Here is a 23,021-nt window from a genome sequence, read left to right as displayed (position 1 = left end):
GATAAGTCCTGGTACCCATATTTAATACTTTTCAAATGAAAGTATCAGAAATATGTAGAGAATAGATTTTCACAAATGCAAGTCGCATCCATTCTCTTAATTTGTCAAACACACATTTCTTTGTAGTTACAGAGAATATTGATTCTACATCTACTTTTATCTAAGCTTGTCTGACATTTTGCTAACTCTGTGTGCTTATGTCACCTTGAAGAGATATTGACGTATAATGTTCCTTTCTTTTCACAAAAGGTTTAATGACATCCATGTGCCCATCAGGCTAGAGTGTGTGAAGTTTGCCAGTCACTGTCTCATGAACCACCCTGACCTGGCCAAAGACCTCACAGGTAAATCCACTGAAATGAAGTGACTTCTGAGTAGATACGTTTTTGGGAAACCTGCTACTGTGTGACAAGATGTTTATCAGCTTAGAACATTTTGCAATCAGTGTATCCAGTCTATGAGTGGTTAGCGCTGCCATTTCACAGCTACGAAGTCCTTGTTTTGCATCCACCTGCAATCTGCAGCCTTTCTGTGTGGAGTTTGCATGTTCTCCCAGTGCTTCTGTAGTTTTCCTCCCACAGTCCAAAAGACATGCAATGAGGGCAAATTTGAAAGGTCCTCTGTCTCTGTGTTGACTCTGGATAGACCTGTCCAGTGTGTACCTTGCCTCTTGCTCAGTGACAGCTGGATGGAGGCTTAGTAGGCATTTTATTAGGTAAATCTACCTAAAACTAAGATGAGGTTCAGGTTTTGCTGTAACTGTTTTTTTTGTTTGTTTATTTTGTTATACAGTAATACAAAAGTTCTTTGTATAGCAATTTTAGAGTCTCTGATCTGTCTGAATATTATCACGTTTAATCGTAATGTCAGCTGTCAGTGTAATATCTAACATTGCTAGTCAAACAGTGAAGACAAGTAATACCAAAGATTTGCAGTCTTGTTATTTAAGTTATATGGAATTGTCAGATATACCACCTTCTCTCTCTTTCACTTGTCTTCGTGCACAGGCTTTAGAAAATGTGTCCATAGAAGCTGTAGCATTAGCCTACTGTGTGATATTTGGATGCGTTTAGGGACATTACTGTGTTGGTCACCTGTGTTATGTTTACATTTACATTTAGTCATTTAGCAGACGCTTTTATCCAAAGCGATTTACAAGTGAGGTACAAGGCCAGCAAAAAACTAAGTCAAGGAAAAAAACATCAAAGCAAAGTCCTATCAGAAAAGTGTTCACAGTTCGCGAGATGCAAGTACGAGAAAGAGCAGAAAGGAATTTTTATTTGTTTATTTTTTTAAGAGATTTAAGTGCATAGGAAGATGCGGAAGAGTTCTGTTTTCAGCAGTTTTTTGAATATTGGGAGAGAGTCTGTTGAGCGTGCAGCGTTTGGTAGCTCGTTCCACCATCGTGGGATCATTGCACTAAAAAGTTTTGCTTGGTGTCTTATGTGCGGTGCTATGTAACGGTTGTTTGTGTTTGTTTGTTTTTTATACCATGTAGCCCCAGCTAAAGAGGGCAATTTCTCTCATTTCTCTCTTATTTGTTTGTGTGTTTTGTCCTTAGAATATTTGAGGGTCAGATCCCATGATCCAGAGGAGGCCATCCGCCATGATGTCATAGTCTCAATTGTAACTGCTGCCAAGAAAGACCTGTCTCTAGTCAATGATGCCTTGCTCAATATTGTTAAGGAGAGGACCTTGGACAAGAGAGTAAGTGGGTGGTGTTGCAGAGGCCATGATGATGATACTTTTTTTTTTTTTTCACTGTTACTGTTGGGTTTTAAATATATCTTTGTAGTTACAGAGTCTGATAAAAGACTGATTGTATGACTTTCTTTTTTCTCTTTTTTTTTGTGGCTATTTAACCTAGAAAGCATGTTGGACTGGATTCAAAGTAGCAATTTTTACACAGCTGTTGGTGCTTGGTGTTCGATGCACCTACACGTGAATTTTTCTCTGAGCAAGAACTTGCCTGTCTTGTCCAACACTTTTGACAGCAGAACAAAAGAATGCGTTTTGTTTAGCTAACTCAGCAAGCCTGGCTGTGCTTATTTCAGAAAAAAGACAACTTTTCAACAGCAGCTTGAATAGCTTTCTTTTTTTCATTATTTCGAAATTTTCTATCACCCTTCGCTGGAAGTATGTCAGGTTTTCTTTTGGCAATTCAGTCAGTTGAACCATCTGCTTTAACTAGATGTCATAAGAGGCAGTGGGTCCTACATTTATATTTTATTATCCTTTATCAGTGGCGTGTACGTAAGGAAGCAATGATGGGCCTGGCATCAATCTACAGGAAGTACTCGCTGCAGGGAGAGGGAGGGAGAGAGGCATCTAAACAGATTTCCTGGATCAAAGACAAGCTGCTCCATATTTACTACCAGAACAGCATTGATGACAGGTTGGTGTGCATGTGTTATTTTAAAAATTGAGGAAAATCAAATGTGTAGACTTTCTGAGTTCTTTAGATCAGTTGTTACTTATGTTCAGGTTCACTTTTTACACAAACTGCAAATTCATGTTTTCAGTTCACCAGTTTCTCTCCTGGAAATCATATGGGAAAACTATGTAAGATGCCAATTTGTTCACCTACTGTAGCTTCAGGGGAACAGAATGTAAATCCGACACAGCTATTTTAAAATGCATTTTAGCAGCCTGACGGCACACTGCAGCATTGCTGTCTTCATTTTGCACTGGAAATGTTATTGTTGTTTTTGGTCCACCTGCACACACAAAACATGGAAAGTGTACAGTAACTGTAAGGGCTGTTGAAAGTTATTCACCCAAATGTCACTTGCTGACATAATAGAGGAGGCAGTTACGGCAAAGGCAAAAACAAAATGAAAAAAACGTCCAACAAATCCACAAAACGCAACAGTGTCGGATCTAACTGCAGAAAAATGTCCTGAAGGTGTAGTTACCCTTAGAATTACTGTGCTGCAGGGAAGCCATTCTGCTGCCAACAAGAAAAGAGAGATGTTAACTAAGTGAATATGTGTAACTGTAGTAAAGTAAAGCAGAGCAGCATGAAAAATATGTGCATCTAAAATTAAAAAAAAGTGTTCTTAAAGTGCCCTGTTCTGTTTTGTTTCCATAGTTGGTCATTGCAGGACACATTTCTTACTCATATGTAGATTGTTCTATTAAAGAAATCTAATTCTAGAATGTTCAGCTCAGACCCTTAATGGGGACAAACATTCACTTTTAACTTGCAATTCTTTATTTTTCAGTATAATTAAAATCTTCCCCTTGTGCACAGGTTGCTGGTGGAAAGGGTCTTTGCCCAGTACATGGTTCCTCACAACCTGGAAACATCTGAGAGGATGAAGTGTCTTTATTATCTGTATGCCACTCTAGACACAAATGCTGTCAAGTAAGTTGTTTTTTTTTGTTTTTTTTCTTCCCTCACTGGGACCTTTATACACATAAATCAAGATGCCTGCAAAGTGGAATGTGCCATTTTCAGTCCAATGTGTTTTAGACTTAAAAAAAGGCCTTGGTCAAAATTTCTACACAACAGGGCATCACATTCTTTTTATTTGTACATTGACCTCACTATACCTCCTCTCTTTTATTGGTCTGTTCAACTTGTCTCTTCCTCCTCTGTGACTCTCAGGGCTCTGAATGAGATGTGGAAGTGCCAGAATCTGCTGAGACACCATGTCAAAGACCTGTTAGACTTGGTCAAAAAACCCAAGGTAATGCTAAGTTGCTAGGTTAAGCACATTTAAAAGAAAACCAATGTTCTTGCCTGATGTCTTTAAACCGTTTCTAATTTACTGTAATGTTTATCTGTTGTAGTCTGAAACTGCCAACAAAGCTGTATTCGCCAAAGTAATGGTGATTACAAGTAAGAAATCCTATACACTAAAGACAGAGAGAATCAAAATTCGAATGGCATTGCTGAAACAGACTGACCTATTCCATGCAGACAATCAGCTTTTAATTCTCTATGTGTATAGGGAACCTGCCAGACCCAGGCAAGGCTCAGGACTTTGTGAAGAAGCTGGCTCAGCTCCTGGATGATGATGAGCGAATCAGAGATCAGCTGGAAACCTTGGTCAGCCCCTCCTGCTCCTGCAAGCAGGCTGAAGTCTGTGTGGTCAGTATTGATGTCTGTGCTTCAGTTTACAGTACACTCTAATTAAAATATCCTAAAATATAACTGTCATCCCTCTACAGTTTTAGTCATTTTAACTGATATCCTGCAGTTATTGTAGGATGAAATTTGTAAGCTTCAAAAACAGCTTAAGTCTTAATCTTATTTCTTAGTAGCATTTAATCAGAATATTTTCAGTGTCTGGGATTTACAACCATGTCCATTAGTGACTATATCAAAATGTCCAAAACTTTCAGAACACTTTGACAGTTCACTTTTTTGTTCACAATGTCCCCCAACATTTAATATATTCAAATTTAGTATAAAATATAATTTTTAAAAATTGGGGCATCTCAGTGTTATAATAATTTACGTTTGTCTTCATCTCATTATGTGTTTGTCATCTTTTCAGCGAGACATCACTAAAAAGCTTGGCAGCCCCAAACAGCCCAGCAATCCATTTCTGGAAATGGTCAAGTTTCTGCTAGAGAGGATTGCTCCTGTTCACATTGACACAGAGTCCATCAGGTAGAGATGCCTTCCTGTCATTGTACATCATAAGTACAAAGACCAGTCATATTTGATGCAATCATTTTTTTTCCTTCCTCTTTGCTCTCTACCATCATCTATCAGTGCTTTGATAAAACAGGTGAACAAATCTATAGAAGGAACAGCTGATGATGAGGAGGAAGGCGTTCCCACCGAGGAGGCCATCAGAGCAGGACTAGAACTACTAAAGGTAAAAAAAAACAAAAAAAAAAAACTTCAAAACCCAAATGTCAGCTGGGTTCCACTGCAATCTGAAGACTGATTACCACAGTTCAGTCATTTTTAATATCTCACGTGGGTGCTCCATTTGCAAATAATACAATTAACGTACCATAAAGCAATCAATTATTATTTTACGATTCTTATGTATGTATTTTCTATATATGTATTATACTGAGAGCTTACTGAGAGAAATGATTGTAATTAATGACACAAAATTAGCATTCGGTGATGAAATTGTCCCTCCTGCAGCTTTGCCAGCAGGAGAAGTCATTGCAGTGATGCAAATACATTTGTCATATTAATAATGTCATAAAATTCTATTCAGTGACTTTATCTTTATTGAATTCTGATGATCCAATGAAATGTACTGCGCTTCTTCCTTTTTTAGATGGTTGACCCTGCATTGTTTGTTCTACACAGGTGCTGTCTTTCACACATCCGGTGTCGTTCCACTCTGCAGAGACGTTTGAGTCTCTGCTGGGTTGTCTGAACATGGATGATGAGAAGGTTGCAGAGGCTGCGCTGCAGATCTTCAAGAACACTGGCAGCAAGATGGAAGAAAGCTTCCCTCACATCAAATCGTATGTTCAGGTTTTTTAAATTAATTTTTTTATTTTTATGTTTTTGCCCCACTGTTGGTGGTTTTCGTTTTCTAACGCACAACAGGGTTTATGCAACAACACTCAATCATCTAATTATACTGGGAATCAGTTTGGTTGTTTTATATTTTGGACTGCAAAGTCTGCGTACAGCACATAGCACTTTAGTTATTGATGACAGAACTCTCTGCTCATTAACGTGTTCCCCTGCCTGCTCCCCCAAGTGTTTTACTGCCGGTACTGCAGGCCAAAGCCAAGAGAGGCCCTCCTCGCCAGGCCAAGTATGCCATTCACTGCATCAACGCTATGTTCAGCAACAGAGACACACACTTCGCTCAGATCTTTGAGGTCAGTTAGTCTACACCCCCCATATTTTTTATTTTTTATTTTTTTCACTTTCCAACAATGGTTTAGGAGATAAACAAAACGTTTTGAATTGCTGTTAAACCACTCAGACATGCCGTAGTTTGACAGTTTGCAAAGCTTTTATATTTATTGCTTTCAATTCAGGCTGCCTTTTGTTATGCCACAGAGAATAAGATTCAAGTGTGTAAAATACTGTATTAAGATACTGTAAAAAAGAAACCCTCCTGATGTGAACTCCGCATTAACTGCATGTGCTTAAAGTAAATTATGAAAATGAAATATTGCCATAGCATTAAATCAGTAGGCCGTCCCCTATTTCAAACTAAACACTTCAAATGTGAAATTTCACTTTATGTCTCAACTACTGTCAAAGAAATCTTCTGTGTTTTTGTTTCTTTAGCCTTTGCACAAAGGTCTGGACCCTGCTAATCTGGAACAGCTTATTACTCCTTTGACCACCCTGGGTCACCTGGCTCAGCTAGCTCCAGAACAGTTTGCTGCACCACTAAAATCTCTAGTCGCCAACTTCATTGTGAAGGATCTGCTCATGAATGACAGGGTACACACATCATCTGTACACTATACACGTGTCCAGCTCTTTTTTTGTTAGTCAGAATTTGTGAAGTAGTTTTGTTATGTTCATCACAGTTTTTTGATCAGCATTTTTGCTCTTATTTATTATTATTTACTGTGAAGTAGGGTTTACTGTATTATTTGTGATGTCTGTAGATTCCAGGAAAAAAGACAACCAAACTTTGGGTTCCTGATGACGAAGTGTCTCCGGAGACCCAGGCCAAGGTAAGCAGTCAGCCTTGATGTATCTCTTTTTAAACAATGCCTGTTTCATCTTCTGCAGTTTGTTGTTTGTTTTTTGTTTTGTTTTTAATTAATAATGTCTCAGACTAACTTTATACTTGCTTATAAAATATATCAATTGACTTAGACATTTCATTTACTTTAAATATTTGACCCTACCCCTTTCAGATCCAGGGCATAAAGTTGATGGTGAGGTGGTTACTCGGAGTGAAGAACAACCAGAGTAAATCGGGAAATTCCACCTTGAGGATGCTTACTGCTATTCTACACAGTGATGGAGACCTAACCGAGCAGGGCAGGATGGGGTAAATAACCAAGCCCATACTTTTATTTATTCAATTGTTTTTTATACAAGGTTTTTGAGCAGCTCAAAAAAAATCTTCAGGTTGTGATCTTGTATTGTCAACTAAAAGACTGGATTTTTATGTAAATTGTGGACACTGGGGGATAATTGTGCACACATAAAGACATCTTTGCTTGTTCGTCCCCTCATTCTCCAGTAAACCAGACATGTCGAGGCTGCGGCTAGCAGCAGCGTGTGCCTTACTGAAGCTGGCACAGGAGCCCTGCTATCACGAAATCATCACACTGGAGCAGTATCAGCTCTGTGCTCTCGTCATCAATGTAAGAACCACCACGTCACAGGTTTTGATTTCATCTAGTTTTAAAATCATGCACTATAAGGTTCATTTCTCTCCAACACCCAGCTCTACTCTAATTTTACATCTCCTCCTTATATTTTCTGAATCATTTCATCATCCATTTCCTCCTTGTAATCTTCATTTGCCGGCCATTTTTCTCTATGTTATCTAGGATGAGTGTTACCAGGTGCGGCAGTGTTTTTCCCAGAAGCTTCACCGGGGCCTGTGCCGCCTGCGTCTGCCTTTGGAATACATGGCGGTGTTTGCTTTGTGTGCCAAGGACCCTGTTAAGGAGAGGAGGGCTCACGCTCGGCAGTGTCTGGTGAAAAACGTCAACATACGCAGAGAGTACCTCAAACAGCACGCTGCCATCAGCGGTAAAGGGACAAAACAAAATATGCAACCTTTCAGATGGAATCTAATCCCTGTTTGTTTTATCAATTCAAAGCACTGACTTTACAGTGTATTAATAGTACTGTGCAAACATTGGTAGGCATCAAAAGTTATGTGAGGATGCTTTCAAAATAGTGCTATGAGTCATTTTAATTTTTTAAACTAATAAAAGTGCAGTAAAAAGAATAAAACTTGATCATCGCTGAAATTCAACGTGACCAACACTTGTTGTTCCAAGCATCTTAGAATCCAATCATTTTTTTTCCTACAGGTAAAGTTTTTTCTCAGGACTATTTTTGCACTGCACCAAATCAGAAATCTCATATTTCCAAGCTAAGGATTCTGAACATAAGCAGTATGTCAGAAAGACATTAAAACTGTTGTGCTCCTCTGTGCATATGGTGTAATCATTACCATAGTTGCGATGAGATTACATAGTTGTAATATTTCCCTCCATGTGCACCGCAGACAAGCTGTTCTCTCTGCTGCCGGAGTATGTGGTGCCCTACACCATCCACCTTCTGGCACATGACCCAGACTACATCAAAGTACAAGACATTGAGCAGCTCAAAGAAATAAAAGAGTAAGTAGTTTATAGCAAATGTGTTAGTTCCTGATAACACTGAGGACCCAGTGAGAATACTCGGTGCTGCTGAAATATTTGCTATCGCCACTATTCAGAAAATGTTAGCAGCATACAGAGAGTGTTAATGAACCTTATAGAAAAATGCTAAAACTTATATAGTACTAACCTAACAGCTGCGTGTGCTGATCTCAAACTTCGCTCTGTTCAGGGCTCTGTGGTTTGTTCTCGAGATTATCATGGCCAAGAATGAAAACAACAGCCATGCCTTTATAAGGAAGATGGTGGAAAATATCAAACAGGCGAAAGATGCCCAGGCCCCCAATGATCCCAAGACCAATGAGGTACTCATTACATCTGCAAGTTTATACACACACACTCACTTATACAGTATCTGGAGAACCATCTTGCTGACCACACTTTTTGGCTTTCCTTGTACAGAAACTCTACACTGTGTGTGATGTAGCCATGCACATTATCATGTCAAAAAGCACCACCTACAGCTTGGAGTCCCCAAAAGACCCTGTGCTGCCCTCTGGTTTCTTCACCAAACCCGACAAGGTTGGTATCTTTTATTTTTATGTTATGGTTTTTCAACAGCATTTATCACCACATGCCACAAATTATATGGCAGGAACAAAACTTTAAATAATAATGTTTGGTTGTTTTTCAGATTATTGTTATTCTCACTATGCAAACAAGCTCTTAACACATACTGCTGTGTTTCAGAATTTCAGCAACACGAAAAACTATCTCCCACCAGAGATGAAGGCGTTCTTTACTCCAGGAAAGGTAAGCTTAATCAAACCTCTGAAACTGTAATATTTATAATCAAATTAGGAATTTTGTAGAACACACATCAAACTCAGCCATTGTACCTCCTCCTCAAGCCAAAGTCAGCTAACATCTTGGGTGCAGTAAACAAACCGCTGTCGTCTGCGGGGAAACAGCTCCAAAGCAAAGCTCTCCGTATGGAGTCTGCCAGCAACGACAACTCTTCATCCAACCCAGGCTCTCCACAGCGCAGCAAGACCAGGTACAAAACATGTAATGCTCATACACTCACAAGCCAAGGTTAAACCATGTAATAATACCAATTCCAGGACTTGAAATGTTCTGATGTTCAATAATATGTGGAAGGCACTCCGGATCCAATTTAATTAGTAAATGAAAAATAAAATAAAAGTGAAAAGGCTGACAAAGAGTTGAGAGATTCACTAAGATGCTCATAGACTGTGTAGTGATCTATACTTTTCATTTTGCATATGGATTGCATTTCTGTGTTCACGTATAACATAATAAAAGTTGATACTTATTGTTGCAGGCATGACAGCACTGAAATGGATCACAGTGAAAATGAGGATATCAGCCTGAAAAGAGCAGACAGCACTGACAAGGTATTTTCACACACTCAGTCTGCAGTGATGAGCGATCGCAGTAAAGCTCCTCACACTACCTTGTATGTTAATAACTTAAAAGCATCTTCACTGGTCATCCTGAGCAATGTCATATAAGAATATATTTTAAACTATATTACATTTCCCATAATCAGTCCTGTGAGTGCGTTAATAAACAGAAATTGAGACGCAATAGCCTCGGAGAAGAAGAAATGGCTGCATTGCTATGATTAGGCTGAGTGTTGCCAGTCATAAAGAAAGTTGAAAGCTTGCCTGTGTTGAATAAAAAGCCATTCAAACCTGTTAGTCCTCTGCAGAACATTTCTTCTTTCTTTTTAAAAGGAGATTGAAAAACCGCGCGGCCGCAAACGAGGCGTGACCTCGAGTGATGACCAGGACAGCAAGCCAAAGCGTGGACGCAAGAAGGCAGCGGCCAACACCACCTCAGTGGCCGAATCAGAGGACCAGTGGGACGAGGACAATCGGCCAGAAGACGAACAGAACAGCCCGCCGAAAAAAGGACGCAGGGGACGGCCTCCAAAGTCAACTACAACTAGTCAGGACACACCTAAAGGGAAGAGGGGCCGAAAGAAAGCGGCTCCACCACCAGAGGAGGAGGAAGAAGAGGATGAGGAAGAAGAGGAGAGAATGGAGGAGGAAGCAGAGGATGAGGAAGAAGAGGATGACAGGAGCAGTGAAAATATGGAGGTGAAGACAAAGGGAGGAAGGCAAGCCCGGGCGTCACGGCGATCACAAGGGTAAGAAACAGAAGTACTGCATGAAAGAACATCTGCTTTTTAGCACTGAAGATTTCTGTCAGCAAAATTAATTTCTAATCTGTGTGTGTTCAGCAGCTCAGAATCAGCAGAGTCCACGCCACAGAAGAGGAGAGGACGTCCACCAAAGTCAGCCCAGCCGCCTGCCAAGAAACCAATGTAAGATGCTCAGTAGCTTTGTGACCTTCCAGACGTTCCATAAGCTCCAGTGCACATTCCTAGTTTTTTCCTAGAGTTTTTTGGAAATATTGTTAGGCTATCAGGAAGCTTACACTTTTGCATTTTGTTAGAGAAATTTACTAGAATAAGGAAGATTTCCAGATATTTACAGTATTTACTTGTGCATTGTTATTATGTTAGGTTGGCAAACGAAGTACAGAATACATTTAGTGTTACATCTCTCTTAAATGTGTCGCCATACCTACGCTGCACATATAACTTATACTTACATATAACACATATAACTTATTTATAACTTACACAGCTAGATTACACATTTTACAGCAGAACTTAATTTAACTGCCCAGTGTATCAGTGTATTATCCACCAGAGATACTTTTTAAAAACATTTTAGCACCTATTGCATGGTATTTTGAGAATCACAAATTCAGAGAAAACAGAGAAAGCTGAGCCAGACTGCAGCTTTTTGCCCTGCCTGTGTGGGAGGTAGAGATGTGCTACTGTCATGTCTACATTTACTGATGTCTTCCAGCTATATGTTGAAGCATTCTGATTCAGTGTACATCTCCTTTGTGGTATCTAGTCGAGGTGGGAGATCGAAGGCAGCTGCTGCTAAAGACGAATCTGAGGAAGACGACGAGGAGGAGGAGGAGGAACAGGAGGATGAGCCAACACCGAAGGTACCAGAAGTGTTAGAGGATTTTGTGGAAAGAGCTTAAGTTCTTCTCCAGGGTTTTTACGTTACTCTTTTATTTTGTTTCCTCTCCAGGGTCGTAAGAAGGCAGCAGGCCGAAGAAGATGAGCTGAAACAATGGAAGACAAAAGAAGATGCCGTGTCTTCTGTAACGTCGTGGAAGAATGATGTAGGAAAGAAAATATGGACATTGAACTTTTTAAACTTTTCATACGCCGACGCTCCTACTATTACACAAATTTACACACTTGCATATACCACATGCACACTATATCAGTACATCCGTATCTTTAGCTGTGGTTTGTTGCATTGTGTTGCATTGTGATAATGTTCGCCACATTAACTAGAAATCATTTTAACAGAAAAGTCAACAAAAAAAAAGATCATTCTTGTAAATAGTCTCTTATGTCTGTTTCATGTTCTGTTGTTGTTTGATGCTGACTGGGGGGATGCTGTAAAGCTTTTACCTGCCAATATTACTATTATTATTATAATTATTATTATTATTAAAGTGCTCCCATAATGCTATATTGCTTATCAATCCTCCCTCTGTCTCAATTTTCAAAACTGAAAGAAACCATCTTTTTTGTGGCTTTAACTGTCATTTTATTTCAAACATCCATTTTTGTTTACAGCTCTGTATAATAATAATAATAATAATATGAATATGAATAACTTTTTTTTACCATGAATTGGCGCAGAAGAAAAAAGTCAGAAACCTGTCCAAATGTAGAGTTGCCTCCACAAAAAACGTGTGTGTGTGTGTGTGTGTGTGTGTGTGTGTGTGTGTGTGTGTGTGTGTGTGTGTGTGTGTGTGTGTGTGTGTGTGTGTGTGTGTGTGTGTGTGTGTGTGTGTGTGTGTGTGTGTGTGTGTGTGTGTGTGTGTGTGTGTGTGTGTGTGTGTGTGTGTGTGTGTGTGTGTGTGTGTGTGTGTGTGTGTGTGTGTGTGTGTCAGCCTCATTTTTAGGTTTGTATTTACTGGTAGATAGAAGTCATGAGCAGCTGTTGTTGTAGTGCAGTGTCACTGCTAATTTAAAGTTGGCTTCACATCCACCCAGTCAGATCCTCAGTTGTATCAATATAATTCTCTACAAAACCTAACACGCTCGAGTTCTCTTTATTTTACAGGCATTTGTTTTTACCATGAGCAAGCTTTCTTTATATTCTACTGGCAGAAATGGGCTTCCACATCCATGTGCTTAAAAAAAAAAAACTGGTATTTGGACGCATCTTTTTCTTATGTTGTTGGACCAAAATGAGAAAATGGGATGTCTTCTAAAGGTGACATAGGACACAAAATAGAATATGGTTTGTGTTTTAAAGGACCCCTGACTACCTGAAATGTGCATAGCATTATGTATAAGATTGTGCTCAGGGACTTTCCTCCTGTGTAATATACACTGATCAGGTATAATATTATTACCACTTGTGCAATCTAATGCCAGCAGCTCAGCCATGTGTTTTGCTTCTATAAGTTCATACATTTGTCAGCTTTTAGGTTGAAACTGTCAAAGGTGATAATCCATGTGGTTATTAATGAGGTCATAGTGTTAAGTGGATTGTTAAAAGAGGTAGTTCTGAAGTCTTTAGCCCCTAATTCATTTTAAATAGGGTGGCCAAAACTTTAGAACCATTACTTCTTATAATTCACTCCAGAACGACCCCATTCAGCTTCCCCTCAACCCTGACCAATCTCCTGGGAAAAACGCCCACACAGCACGATGGAGCCACCATCATGCTACACTGTAGGGATGGTATCTGGCAGGTGATGGGTGGTGTTTGGCTTCCTTTTTAATTGAGGCTAAACGGTTCAATCTTTATTTCCTCTGACCAGAAACTCTTGTTCCCCCTAGTGTGGAAGTCTTCCAACTCCAAAAGGGCTTTTCACTGAAGAGAGGCTTCTGTTTAGCCGCTCTGCTGTAAAGCCTAGATCGGTGATGGGCTGCAGTGATTGTTGATCCTTCTGGAACTTTGTCCCATCTCCACACAGGATCTCTGGAACTCAATCCGAGTGACAATCGGGGTTCTTGGTCACAAGGCTCTTTTTTCCGAATCCCGTTTGTGTGTGTGTGTGTGTGTGTGTGTGTGAGAGAGAGAGAGAAAAACACCCACCCAGGATATGATCCTGTAAACCATGTGTATCTGTTTTACTACGTCGGATAAAGTTCGAGTTTTTTGTTTTTTAAGGCTAATTCAGTAAATGAATGTCTCCACCTGTCTCTTTAAGCTTCACAAATTTCTTTACTCTGAATTCTTTTTTTAAAGTATTGTCTGTGTGACACTTTGAAATTAGAAAATTGTTGCTTTCTCAGAGCAACCAACTACATGTAAATAAACCTTTGACACATAGTTTAAAAGACGACAGTGAAGGTTTAATCAATAAAATTATGCCAATAGCTCCTTATCTAACATTAATGTGGATAATATTTACATATTTCTCATATATTTGAATGACCAAAAAAGTCTAGCCTCAGCAGGAAGCTGATGTTTCTCCTAATTCATTTTACTCCTCATTTTCTATTGAGAAACTAAGCTGTTTAGAAAACCTCATTCACATTTCAGTGCTTCAAATGACCAAAATAATTTTTATTACCATTTGACTTTATTATTTCCTTATTGAATTGTTCTGTAAAATATGATAGAACTGAAAAAATGCCCACCACGAACCTAAAGCCAAACCACGTGAAGTATTGGGATGTTGGATTTTGTCTGGCCAACAATTTAAACCACAAATATACTGAGGCATTTGTGCTTGAAAAAAAAACCCTGGTGAATAATGAATTGTTATAGTCTTTAATTGACCATTTAAATGACATAAATTATTAAATCTATAGACGTAATAATGGTATTTGCGTAATATCTCCCAACCTGGGGAGGTGTCATGACTCCAAGTGAATGTTGGCTCTTACTTGCCATCAGCCTCACACCTCAGAAATGTGTGCAGGTACTACCTGGCGCAAGATGCCAGGCAGTAAGTGGCCTGAGTTTCCAAGCAACCCAGCTGAAAGCAGGAAAATGGAGAAGTAATGTGACTACTTCATGGTACACTGGCTGCTGTTTGCATATTCTTCTCCCTCCCTCCCCATCCCTTGGTCATTCCCATCATTCTCATTTTCTCCTAACTGAACTCGGCCCAGTGAGAAATATGACATTTATTTAGAGATATGGGATTATCTGCCATCATGACAGGCTAATGGGGCTGTTAGTGAGATTAGATGGAGGCTTTTGCACCTGGGTCACTCTCTTAAATTGCTCATTTTGTAAGGAAAACAAAACGGAGGCCTCGTTTGTTCTCTCCACCTGCACCTTTTTTCTATTAAGTTACAGTTGAAACTAATACTTTGCTGTTTTACAAATTCAGGATCCCTCCGTGCTTCGGGTGCTTTGGTTAATAATTGATAGGTTTGGAGAAGCGGTGTAAGTGGTGGCTTCACAGCTGGCTGGCTGCACTCCACAGTCCACTGAGAGCCTCCAAGCATGGTTAAGTGAAAATTAGAATCAAAAACTGGACACTCAACAGGCCAGTATGAGTGCTTTACTGCTTTGGACTTTTCTCGCCGTCGCGCCCGTTTGCGCAAAGCCCAACGCGGGTTTGAAAACGTGGGGACGTTTCAGTAAACTGCCCTATCCCGGCGACAAGGCTTTCCTCTATGATACTTTCCCCAAAGACTTCATGTGGGCTGTGGGCACGGCGGCGTACCAGGTGGAGGGCGCGTTTGAAAAAGACGGCAAGGGGCCCTCCATTTGGGACACTTTTACGCGCGGTGGGAACCGGATAGTGACCGGGGACGTGGGCAGCGACAGTTACCACAACTTGCATGCCGACATCCGAGCTGTCCGACAGCTCGGGGTCAGCCACTACAGGTTCTCTCTGTCCTGGTCCAGGATATTTCCTAATGGCACCCGCGGGAGTTACAACGACATCGGCACCAACTACTACTGGACCCTCATAAGGAGGCTGAAGGAGATCCACGTGCAGCCGGTGGTGACGCTCTACCACTGGGACCTGCCCGATCACCTCCAGCAGACCCTCGGCGGCTGGAGCAACCCGGAGCTGGTGGAGATTTTCAAAGACTACGCCGATTTCTGCTTCCAGACTTTCGGGAATGATGTGAAATATTGGATCACCATTGACAACCCGTTTGTGGTGGCGCGGCACGGGTATGGCACTGGTGTGGTCGCGCCCGGGATAAAGAACGACCCTAATCTCATGTTCCAGGTCGGACACAACCTGCTCAAGGTGGGTACATTAGAATTAATGAGAGAAGCTATAATTTTTAAAACATGCTAAAGCCTGAGGTGCGTTACAGCAGGAATATTAAATGTTTATCTCTGTATAATACAGAATAATAAGTTCATGCCTGATAATCACTGTTAAAATGATCGTTTTTCTCCTGGCTTTCACTTTTATGTTTGATCACTTTTTACCCATTTTCTTGATTTTTCTTTGACCCCATTTGTAGACATTTGAAGTGATGATTGACGTTGGAATAAACAGACCCAAAAAGAACAATAACACCGTGTATGAAGACATATAACTCAGATCCGTAAAAACAAAAATATGCTCACAGGCGTTATAAGGGATATTCCTTTATTTTAAACAATACTAGTTGACAATTGAACATAGCAAACTATTTCATTAAAGGAAGTCTTTAATGGGATGACAATGACAGTTTATCACACAAAAAAGTGAACAAAGCGTGTTTTACTACATGTCTCCACCTTTCATATACATTTTTTATATGAATGAATATTTTTTTGGAGTCCTAGATGATTCTCTATGTGTTTGACTGTTTAATCCCTAGATTAGTTTTTTGTGTCACCTGTAAAACCAATATACACACGAAAGGTTATTTTTTTCCTGTACTGCCATCCTCTCCAACCTCTTCTTGTCCTTCCCCTCTCGCTGCCCCCCAGGCTCATGCAGCTGCGTGGCATCTCTATGACCGCCGTTACCGACCCCGTCAACAGGGCAAGCTGTCCATGGCTCTGGCCTCTCACTGGATCAAGCCCAGTCGCACCCGCCTGGAAAGCCTGCGAGAGTGCCAGTGCTCCCTGGACCATGTCCTGGGCTGGTTCGCGCGGCCCCTGTTCGTGGACGGAGACTACCCTCCCTGCATGAAGGCGAGGCTGGGCTCACGGCTGCCCACCTTCACACAGGAGGAGAGGGACCAGGTGAGGGGAACGGCCGACTTCTTTGCTCTCTCTCACGGAGCGGCCCTGAGCTTTAACCTCATTAATGACAGCCTGAAGTTTGGGCAGCAGGAGGATCTGGACCTAAGGATGCTGCTCTACTGGGTCAACGCGGAGTACGACAGGCCTCCCATCTTTGTGGTGCAGAGTGGATGGTAGGTTTAGATGTTATGGGGTTGGGTCTGTATGTCTGTGACGCTCTGGTTTGTTGTGCAACTTATTGTTTTCACTGCTCGTCGACACAGGTACGTCCTCGGCAATACCAAGACAGAAGACCCAAAACACATGTACTACCTCAAGAGGTTCATCTCAGAAGCGCTGAAATGTAAGTAATGACACAGACTAATTGAAGATCCACATTTTTTGCATTTGTATCAACCATATCATTTGAGTTAAGGCACGGACCATTGTGTTTGTCCATACAGCAATTGTCATAGATGGAGTGAATGTGATCGGATACACAGCCTGGTCTCTGATGGATGGCTTTGAGTGGCACAGGGAGTATGGCATACGACGGGGACTCTACTACGTGGACTTCAACACTCCTGACATGAAGAGGGAGCCAAAGACATCGGCCACCTTTTACAGGTTCATGTAATGACTCGGTGATGATTTTGACCAAGGATGAAGAATTCGGACAGTACTCGATTCTGCCTTCATCACTTCAGGCAATTTGCTATCAACATAACCAAAGTTATGGTCTTATTTAAATAGTTTTTATTTATTATTCCCAAAGGTACGTCATCCAGAGGAATGGTTTCCCAGAACTTCCAGAGAACAGACCTGCACAGGGGGTCTTCCCATGTGATTTTGCCTGGGGGGTGTTTGCCAACTCCATACAGGTTAGTATGTTTGTTTTGTGTGTGTATTCATGTGAAGGACGTGAGGAAAGGGTGTGTGTCTGTGGAAGGATGTAAGAGTGGAGAAGGATCAAATGTACGACACAGGGCAGAGGTCTTCTCCGAAACACAGGAACATTGACTGATTAGAAACTTTAGCTCATAGATTCACTGGGAACTTTATGTTAATTTAGTGAAGCGTGATGTTTTTCCTGTTTTTATTTTCATTAAGTGTTTTTTGAAAAGATGTGGAAACGTTTTTCTGATCTTCAAGTTGCATCATTCACATCACATTATTTTGAACTTGTAGTTTCCAGGGTGAAAGTCCAGCCCAGAAACCAGCAGGGCACCCAGGTCTCTCTTAATCATAAACCACATAACCTCACGGCGTCTGCCCACTGGGCTCAGAATCACAGGACCAGCTGTAGCGTTATAGGCAAAGCAAGCAAGTTTACACTTGTGTTCCCCCCCCACGTCACAGGTGGAGACCACGCCCAGCCAGTTTGCAGACCCCAATGTTTACATTTGGAACATCTCCAACAACGGGGAGCTGACCAGGCTGGAGGGCTTCAGTGCGCCGCCTCTACGCCGAACCGCTCACTGTGCTGATTACGCCACCGTCCGACAGCAAGTCCGTCTTTCTACCAAACATTTACACAGCTTTTCTATCACACGCGACTCTATATGAAGCACGTGTATGGGGATTTTGTACATTATGTATTTCTCTGAAGTTTAAGTGCATTGACTTATTAGGATGTACTGCTGAGGAAAAAGTACGTAAAGTACTAAATAAATACATGAAATGTCCCCAAATGTTTTTCTTGTTTACATTTATATTTATTGTAAGATAATGCAAACAAAACACGCAACATATCATAGCTTTGCATGTGCCCACTATCTTTTACCGTTTTTAAAGTACATAATAATATCGTCCCTGTCGTTAGGTGGACGAAATCCGACATGTCGGGTTAAACCACTTCCATTTCTCCCTCAACTGGTCGGCTCTGGTGCCCGCGGGCGACGTGGCTCGTGCCAACACCACCCTCCTGGGCTACTACCGCTGCTTCGCCCGTCAGCTGCTGCAGGCCAACGTCACGCCTGTGGTCACCCTGTGGCACCACACACGCCAGCGCAGCAGCGTGCCAGCCCCGCTGGATGCCCCCAACAAGTGGCTGAACAGGTCGGACGCCGTTAGAGCTTGATGAACCTGCAGCAGAAGGGATAAGAGTAGTTAGGGATTCGTCGGCAGGGCAAAAGGCCTGATGTCTGAGGGGCCAGAGGTTTCTCTCTCCCTGGTTAAAAAAAGAGAAATGTCATATTATTTACATGAACGTTAAGTAAACTTCTACTACTCCAGGATGGGTAACACTTAGACATTCAATACAAACAGAGAACTAACAAACATTCCCCTCTATCAGTAAAGATTTATTACAATAAACCATAATTCACAGGCTGGTTTAATGTAAATGTAAACACACAGCAGACTGTGCCTATTGCGGTCAGTACATGTTCTTTATCATTTGCTGCCATGGTATCATCCTTCCTTTTCCTGCAACACTGTGTCACCTGCATAATGTGTCACTGAACTCTGCAGTGACCTATTTGAAATCTGCTTGATAATGTACTGGCATTTTCCACCTTAGTGACATAATGTCTGCCATACTGCCATTACATTGAATGTAGCTGTTAACAGGTTCCTTTAACATGTTCTTCAATTTTTATTTCCTTACACGTGGGCGTATAAGTGTGTTTGTAGTTAACAGTGTTTTTTTAATATATGCTGTTTTTTTAATATTTGGCAGAGACAGCTGTCAAAGTGTGATACATCTTAGTTTATGAATAGAAATCCCCATTTTCCCTCAGGGAGACTCCGGCAGCCTTTGCAGACTATGCCAGACTCTGTTACAGAGAACTCGGGGCCTATGTGAAGTTGTGGATCACTCTGAACGAGCCCAACGATGAGATGGTGAGCTACCAGGAGGCTCATCAGATGCTGCGGGCACATGCTATGGCCTGGCACGCTTACGACCACGAGTTTAGACATGCACAGGGAGGAAAGGTAGGTGTGGAGGCCTTTTTCTTTTGAAATATTTCTATTTTTTATATATTATGGGTTTATACATGTCTGGTTAAATATTAAACTAACATATAAGATTATGTTTTGTTTTTGCTGTTTTCTTCTTGCAAGTCTGTTTTGTGCTGATTATCTGTTACCAGTACAGGAACATGTTTTTACTGGATATATATATATATATTTTTTTTTGCCGCTTGTGCTACGTTATTACAAATTAATTAGTATTTCTATTGCATGAAATATGAAACACAACACATCTTAGCGGCATGAGCATCCATTGATAAAGTATGGGTTTAGTCACTTCAAAAATGTCCCAGATGATCACCTGAGCTGCTGTGTGGGGTTGTTGTGTCTCAGGTATCAATGGTTCTGCACATGGACTGGGTGGAACCCGCCTTTTCGCTGAGCCGTGAAGATGTGGAGCCAGCTAAAAGAGTTTTAGACTTCCGCGTCGGCTGGTTCGCAGAGCCGATCTTTGGCAGTGGGGACTATCCTGTGGGAATGAGGAGCTGGCTCCGTCAGCTCAACTCACTTGAGTATATATACTTCATCCACAAACTGTCTTTCTCATCAGGCTCAGCTGTACTTTGTGTTCAGTGCTTACAAGTTAATTCTAGCATGAGAAAACACTTAACCAAGGTTAACATTATGCCTTTCAAATGAGCATTTTTATATTGAATGCACGGTTTAATTAAGAGTAAACCAACTAAGTTTTCTATATTTTCTATATGAATGGTAATTTTTTTTGTCTCCACAGCCTGCCAGTGTTCAATGAGGAGGACAGAAAGCTGGTTAAAGGGACATATGACTTTTTTGCACTCAGTCACTTCAGTACCAAGTTGGTGACGCACGCCAAGGAAGACTCGTAGGAATAAAATTATTGTTCTGCCTTTTTTTTCATTGCTCACACATGTTGAAAACAAATGTGTCACACTAATGAAGAAAACGTGTGCAGTGCCTATTAGGCACAACATTTTGTTATGACACACACCTCCTGTGTTATGTTCCATGCCTGCAGGTACACCTACACAGCCATGCTGGAGGTCCAACACATGATAGACACAACATGGATCACGAACCCGTGGCCTGTTGTGCCCTGGGGCCTGAGGAAAGCCCTTAACTGGGTGAGACTGGAGAGGTTTGAGTCTCTGCTTGTTTGGTTGTAGTTTGAACTGACATTGTGTAGAGCTGACCAAAGACTAAAAAGTTAGTTGTGTTTTTTTTTAAATACCAAAACCAGCATAGGACAGCTGATAGGGACATACCAAGGACGAGACAAAGTCACATGGGGTTTCTGTTAAGGCAAACAGAAAAGACACATGGTTCTAGTGTGCAACTTCAAACACTTGCTTTGCATTTCTGATTGTGGCTAAACTTTTCCAATTAGTTTCTACTCCTGGGGGTAAGAGATAATAGCAGATATTATCAAATTAGGGAAATTAAAGTGTGAACCCAGCGAGATTTATAACTCTCTGATCTGGAGTCTGAGCAATTGCACAAACAAGTCTGCCTCTAATTGAAAATTTTCAAATGAATGTAATAATTGTCATGTAAGAGCTTAACAGAGCATTAAACCGGCATTGTTCCTCTGTTGCTGTAAGGTGAAGGAGCACTACAATGATGTGCCTATCTATGTGATGGCGAATGGAGTGCAGGAGGACCCAGCCCACTTCAAAGACAGCCTAAGAGTCTACTACCTGTACAACTACATCAATGAGGCGCTGAAAGGTGAGAATGCACCAACAAATGCATATATTAGCAGTTATGGAGTTCACAGCACTAATACATTGCACTTGGGAGCTGTATGTTGTTTTTGCTGCATTTGCTCTTGTGTATTTGTACTGAGTTATCAATCATTCACAGGTGATTGGCGTTTTTTTCCCCCTAACTGGTAAACTGTCATCACACTGCCTCTGCAGAGATTAATTATTAGACAGTATTTAGGTCACTGATCCCTCAGTAGTCAGCTGACTGAGAACACACACACACGTGCACACAAAATATGAACAGAGAAACACACTCTACACTGAAAGGTTAGGTTTTAGTAGGTTACATTTTTGGAAGATCTTGGTTTGACCTTGAAACCCTGCGGTTTGACACTAGGAGATGCATGTGGTATCATGTTATTTTGCCGTGTACCCATCAGGCACAACTCTTTTTGTGGTGGAGGGGCCTGAGTGCTCTGACCAGTCTGTGGCCACCACAGCAAGATGCACGGTGTGTTCTGACACCTGTCGATGGTGCCCAATGTTAACTGTTCCCCACGCTGACCCCTGTCCACCACAACATTGCTGTGGCTGAGTACTGTACCGTATGTTGCAGTGTTCTCTGTCACCACTAAGTGGCAAACATGCACAAAGTTGTGATTCAGCAACATAGAACTCTATGTATAAGATGAACCAATGATGAGATTTAGGGCATTTATCCATTAGTATCTTTAATTTTGAATATGCAAAAAAAAAAAAAAAAATCCAAACTATTTAATTGAGCTGCATTTTGAGTCAATCACTAAACAGAACCTTTACATTCTATATTTCTTCAGAAACACTTTAATTTTTACAAATGCTTTTAATTAGTATATAAACGTTAAATAAAAAGCTCATAACACCTTATAATGTAGTAGTAAACATTCACTTAAGAAATGATAAAAAACTATAATTATATACAGTACAGTACATTAATAATCAAGTGCTCCTTAATTGGCTTATAAGTTTATGGCATTGTGTTATAAACAACCTAGTCTATGTATATATATAATCTATATATAAAGGAAAGTATCATCTTTAGTTGGATGCTATTGAATCTCATCTCATATGTTCTGTCATTGCTCCTCAGCGTACACTCTGGACGGTGTAAACCTGAAGGGTTACTTTGCCTATGCCCTGAGTGACCAAAGGGACCCAGGGTTTGGCTTGTACGGCCAAGTCCAGGACGAAGTGATCGTCAAGGCCTCTCTCTCTAACTATCGTAACATCATCCAGCACAACGGCTTCCCCATTAAGGGCGCTGCACCGCAGCAGTGTCCCAGCTCTCCTCAGCCCTGCTTCGGGTGCCACGTGCTGGCAAAGAGGCCTGTGGTGGGGTTTCTGACTCTGGTGGGTTCAGGGGTGCTGATCACCCTCAGCCTCATCATCTACTACACAGCTAAAAGACAGAGAGACTGTTACTGATGATCTGTTATAGGATCTGTTCAGTGCTGTTTTAGGAATGACTCAAGAAAAAAATTCAGTTTATTGTTCAGCACCGTAGAGTTTGTGTAAGCTTTTGATTAACTTTGGCTTAATATTAAAGTCATAATAAGTGATGAAATTATCTTTACATTTCGATTTTACTGCTGTTACGTGAAGTTTGTGTATATTTGTTATATAACCAACCTTCTAATTGATTTAACATACAGGTGATCAGGAGTGGGTAGCACAGAGATAGTTGGAAGTAGACTAGGGCTGTGGCCATTGAGGCCTAAAATTTCCCCTCCCCCCAGCATAGATTAAAACAAACTAGTTCACGTTCATAGTTAATTTGTTCCATGGTCCCAAAGAAATTAGCTAATTAAAATTAATTTCTCTGACATCCCACCCTTGACATAAAATAAAGCAACAACAGATG

General features: G+C 41.0%; 2 protein-coding genes across 4 annotated transcripts in view; both read left to right on the top strand.

Annotated features, from left to right (window-relative positions):
- The window catches only part of pds5b (PDS5 cohesin associated factor B), a 26,565-nt gene extending 14,301 nt beyond the window's left edge, over positions 1-12,264 (top strand). For 2 of the 3 annotated variants that reach the window (XM_067491351.1, XM_067491352.1), the window contains exons 10-35: positions 250-344; positions 1,562-1,707; positions 2,244-2,395; positions 3,254-3,367; positions 3,611-3,692; positions 3,796-3,844; positions 3,957-4,096; positions 4,506-4,621; positions 4,727-4,832; positions 5,285-5,445; positions 5,688-5,811; positions 6,230-6,388; positions 6,559-6,627; positions 6,814-6,950; positions 7,146-7,269; positions 7,459-7,663; positions 8,148-8,262; positions 8,474-8,606; positions 8,704-8,823; positions 8,992-9,054; positions 9,153-9,298; positions 9,587-9,659; positions 10,002-10,417; positions 10,511-10,594; positions 11,199-11,295; positions 11,385-12,264. In XM_067491351.1, the coding sequence (XP_067347452.1) occupies positions 250-344; positions 1,562-1,707; positions 2,244-2,395; positions 3,254-3,367; positions 3,611-3,692; positions 3,796-3,844; positions 3,957-4,096; positions 4,506-4,621; positions 4,727-4,832; positions 5,285-5,445; positions 5,688-5,811; positions 6,230-6,388; positions 6,559-6,627; positions 6,814-6,950; positions 7,146-7,269; positions 7,459-7,663; positions 8,148-8,262; positions 8,474-8,606; positions 8,704-8,823; positions 8,992-9,054; positions 9,153-9,298; positions 9,587-9,659; positions 10,002-10,417; positions 10,511-10,594; positions 11,199-11,295; positions 11,385-11,417 (3,259 nt within the window). In that variant the 3' untranslated portion in view covers positions 11,418-12,264. The remainder of the gene's footprint in view (positions 1-249; positions 345-1,561; positions 1,708-2,243; positions 2,396-3,253; positions 3,368-3,610; positions 3,693-3,795; positions 3,845-3,956; positions 4,097-4,505; positions 4,622-4,726; positions 4,833-5,284; positions 5,446-5,687; positions 5,812-6,229; positions 6,389-6,558; positions 6,628-6,813; positions 6,951-7,145; positions 7,270-7,458; positions 7,664-8,147; positions 8,263-8,473; positions 8,607-8,703; positions 8,824-8,991; positions 9,055-9,152; positions 9,299-9,586; positions 9,660-10,001; positions 10,418-10,510; positions 10,595-11,198; positions 11,296-11,384) is intronic. The other variant, XM_067491353.1, reaches the window with a different exon arrangement.
- Positions 12,265-14,725: 2,461 nt separating this feature from the next.
- Positions 14,726-22,724, top strand: kl (klotho). Its single transcript, XM_067491349.1, has 13 exons — positions 14,726-15,549; positions 16,227-16,657; positions 16,748-16,827; positions 16,928-17,090; positions 17,239-17,344; positions 17,823-17,972; positions 18,286-18,521; positions 19,205-19,400; positions 19,773-19,951; positions 20,173-20,280; positions 20,434-20,539; positions 21,017-21,143; positions 22,251-22,724. The coding sequence occupies exons 1-13, from the start codon at positions 14,836-14,838 to the stop codon at positions 22,583-22,585; spliced, it is 2,931 nt and encodes a 976-aa protein (XP_067347450.1). The 5' UTR covers positions 14,726-14,835; the 3' UTR covers positions 22,586-22,724.
- Positions 22,725-23,021: the final 297 nt, after the last annotated feature.

This window comes from Channa argus, chromosome 22, assembly GCF_033026475.1.
Source record: "Channa argus isolate prfri chromosome 22, Channa argus male v1.0, whole genome shotgun sequence".
Taxonomy (NCBI): domain Eukaryota; kingdom Metazoa; phylum Chordata; class Actinopteri; order Anabantiformes; family Channidae; genus Channa; species Channa argus.
This window is presented reverse-complemented; position numbering and strand designations above follow the sequence as displayed.

Coding starts and splice junctions, on each gene's coding strand:
- kl (XM_067491349.1), top strand. CDS start 14,836: ATGAGTGCTTTACTGCTTTGGACTTTTCTCGCCGTCGCGCCCGTTTGC. Junction 16,658..16,747: donor TTTGTGGTGCAGAGTGGATG/GTAGGTTTAGAT, acceptor TCGTCGACACAG/GTACGTCCTCGGCAATACCA. Junction 21,144..22,250: donor CATCAATGAGGCGCTGAAAG/GTGAGAATGCAC, acceptor ATTGCTCCTCAG/CGTACACTCTGGACGGTGTA.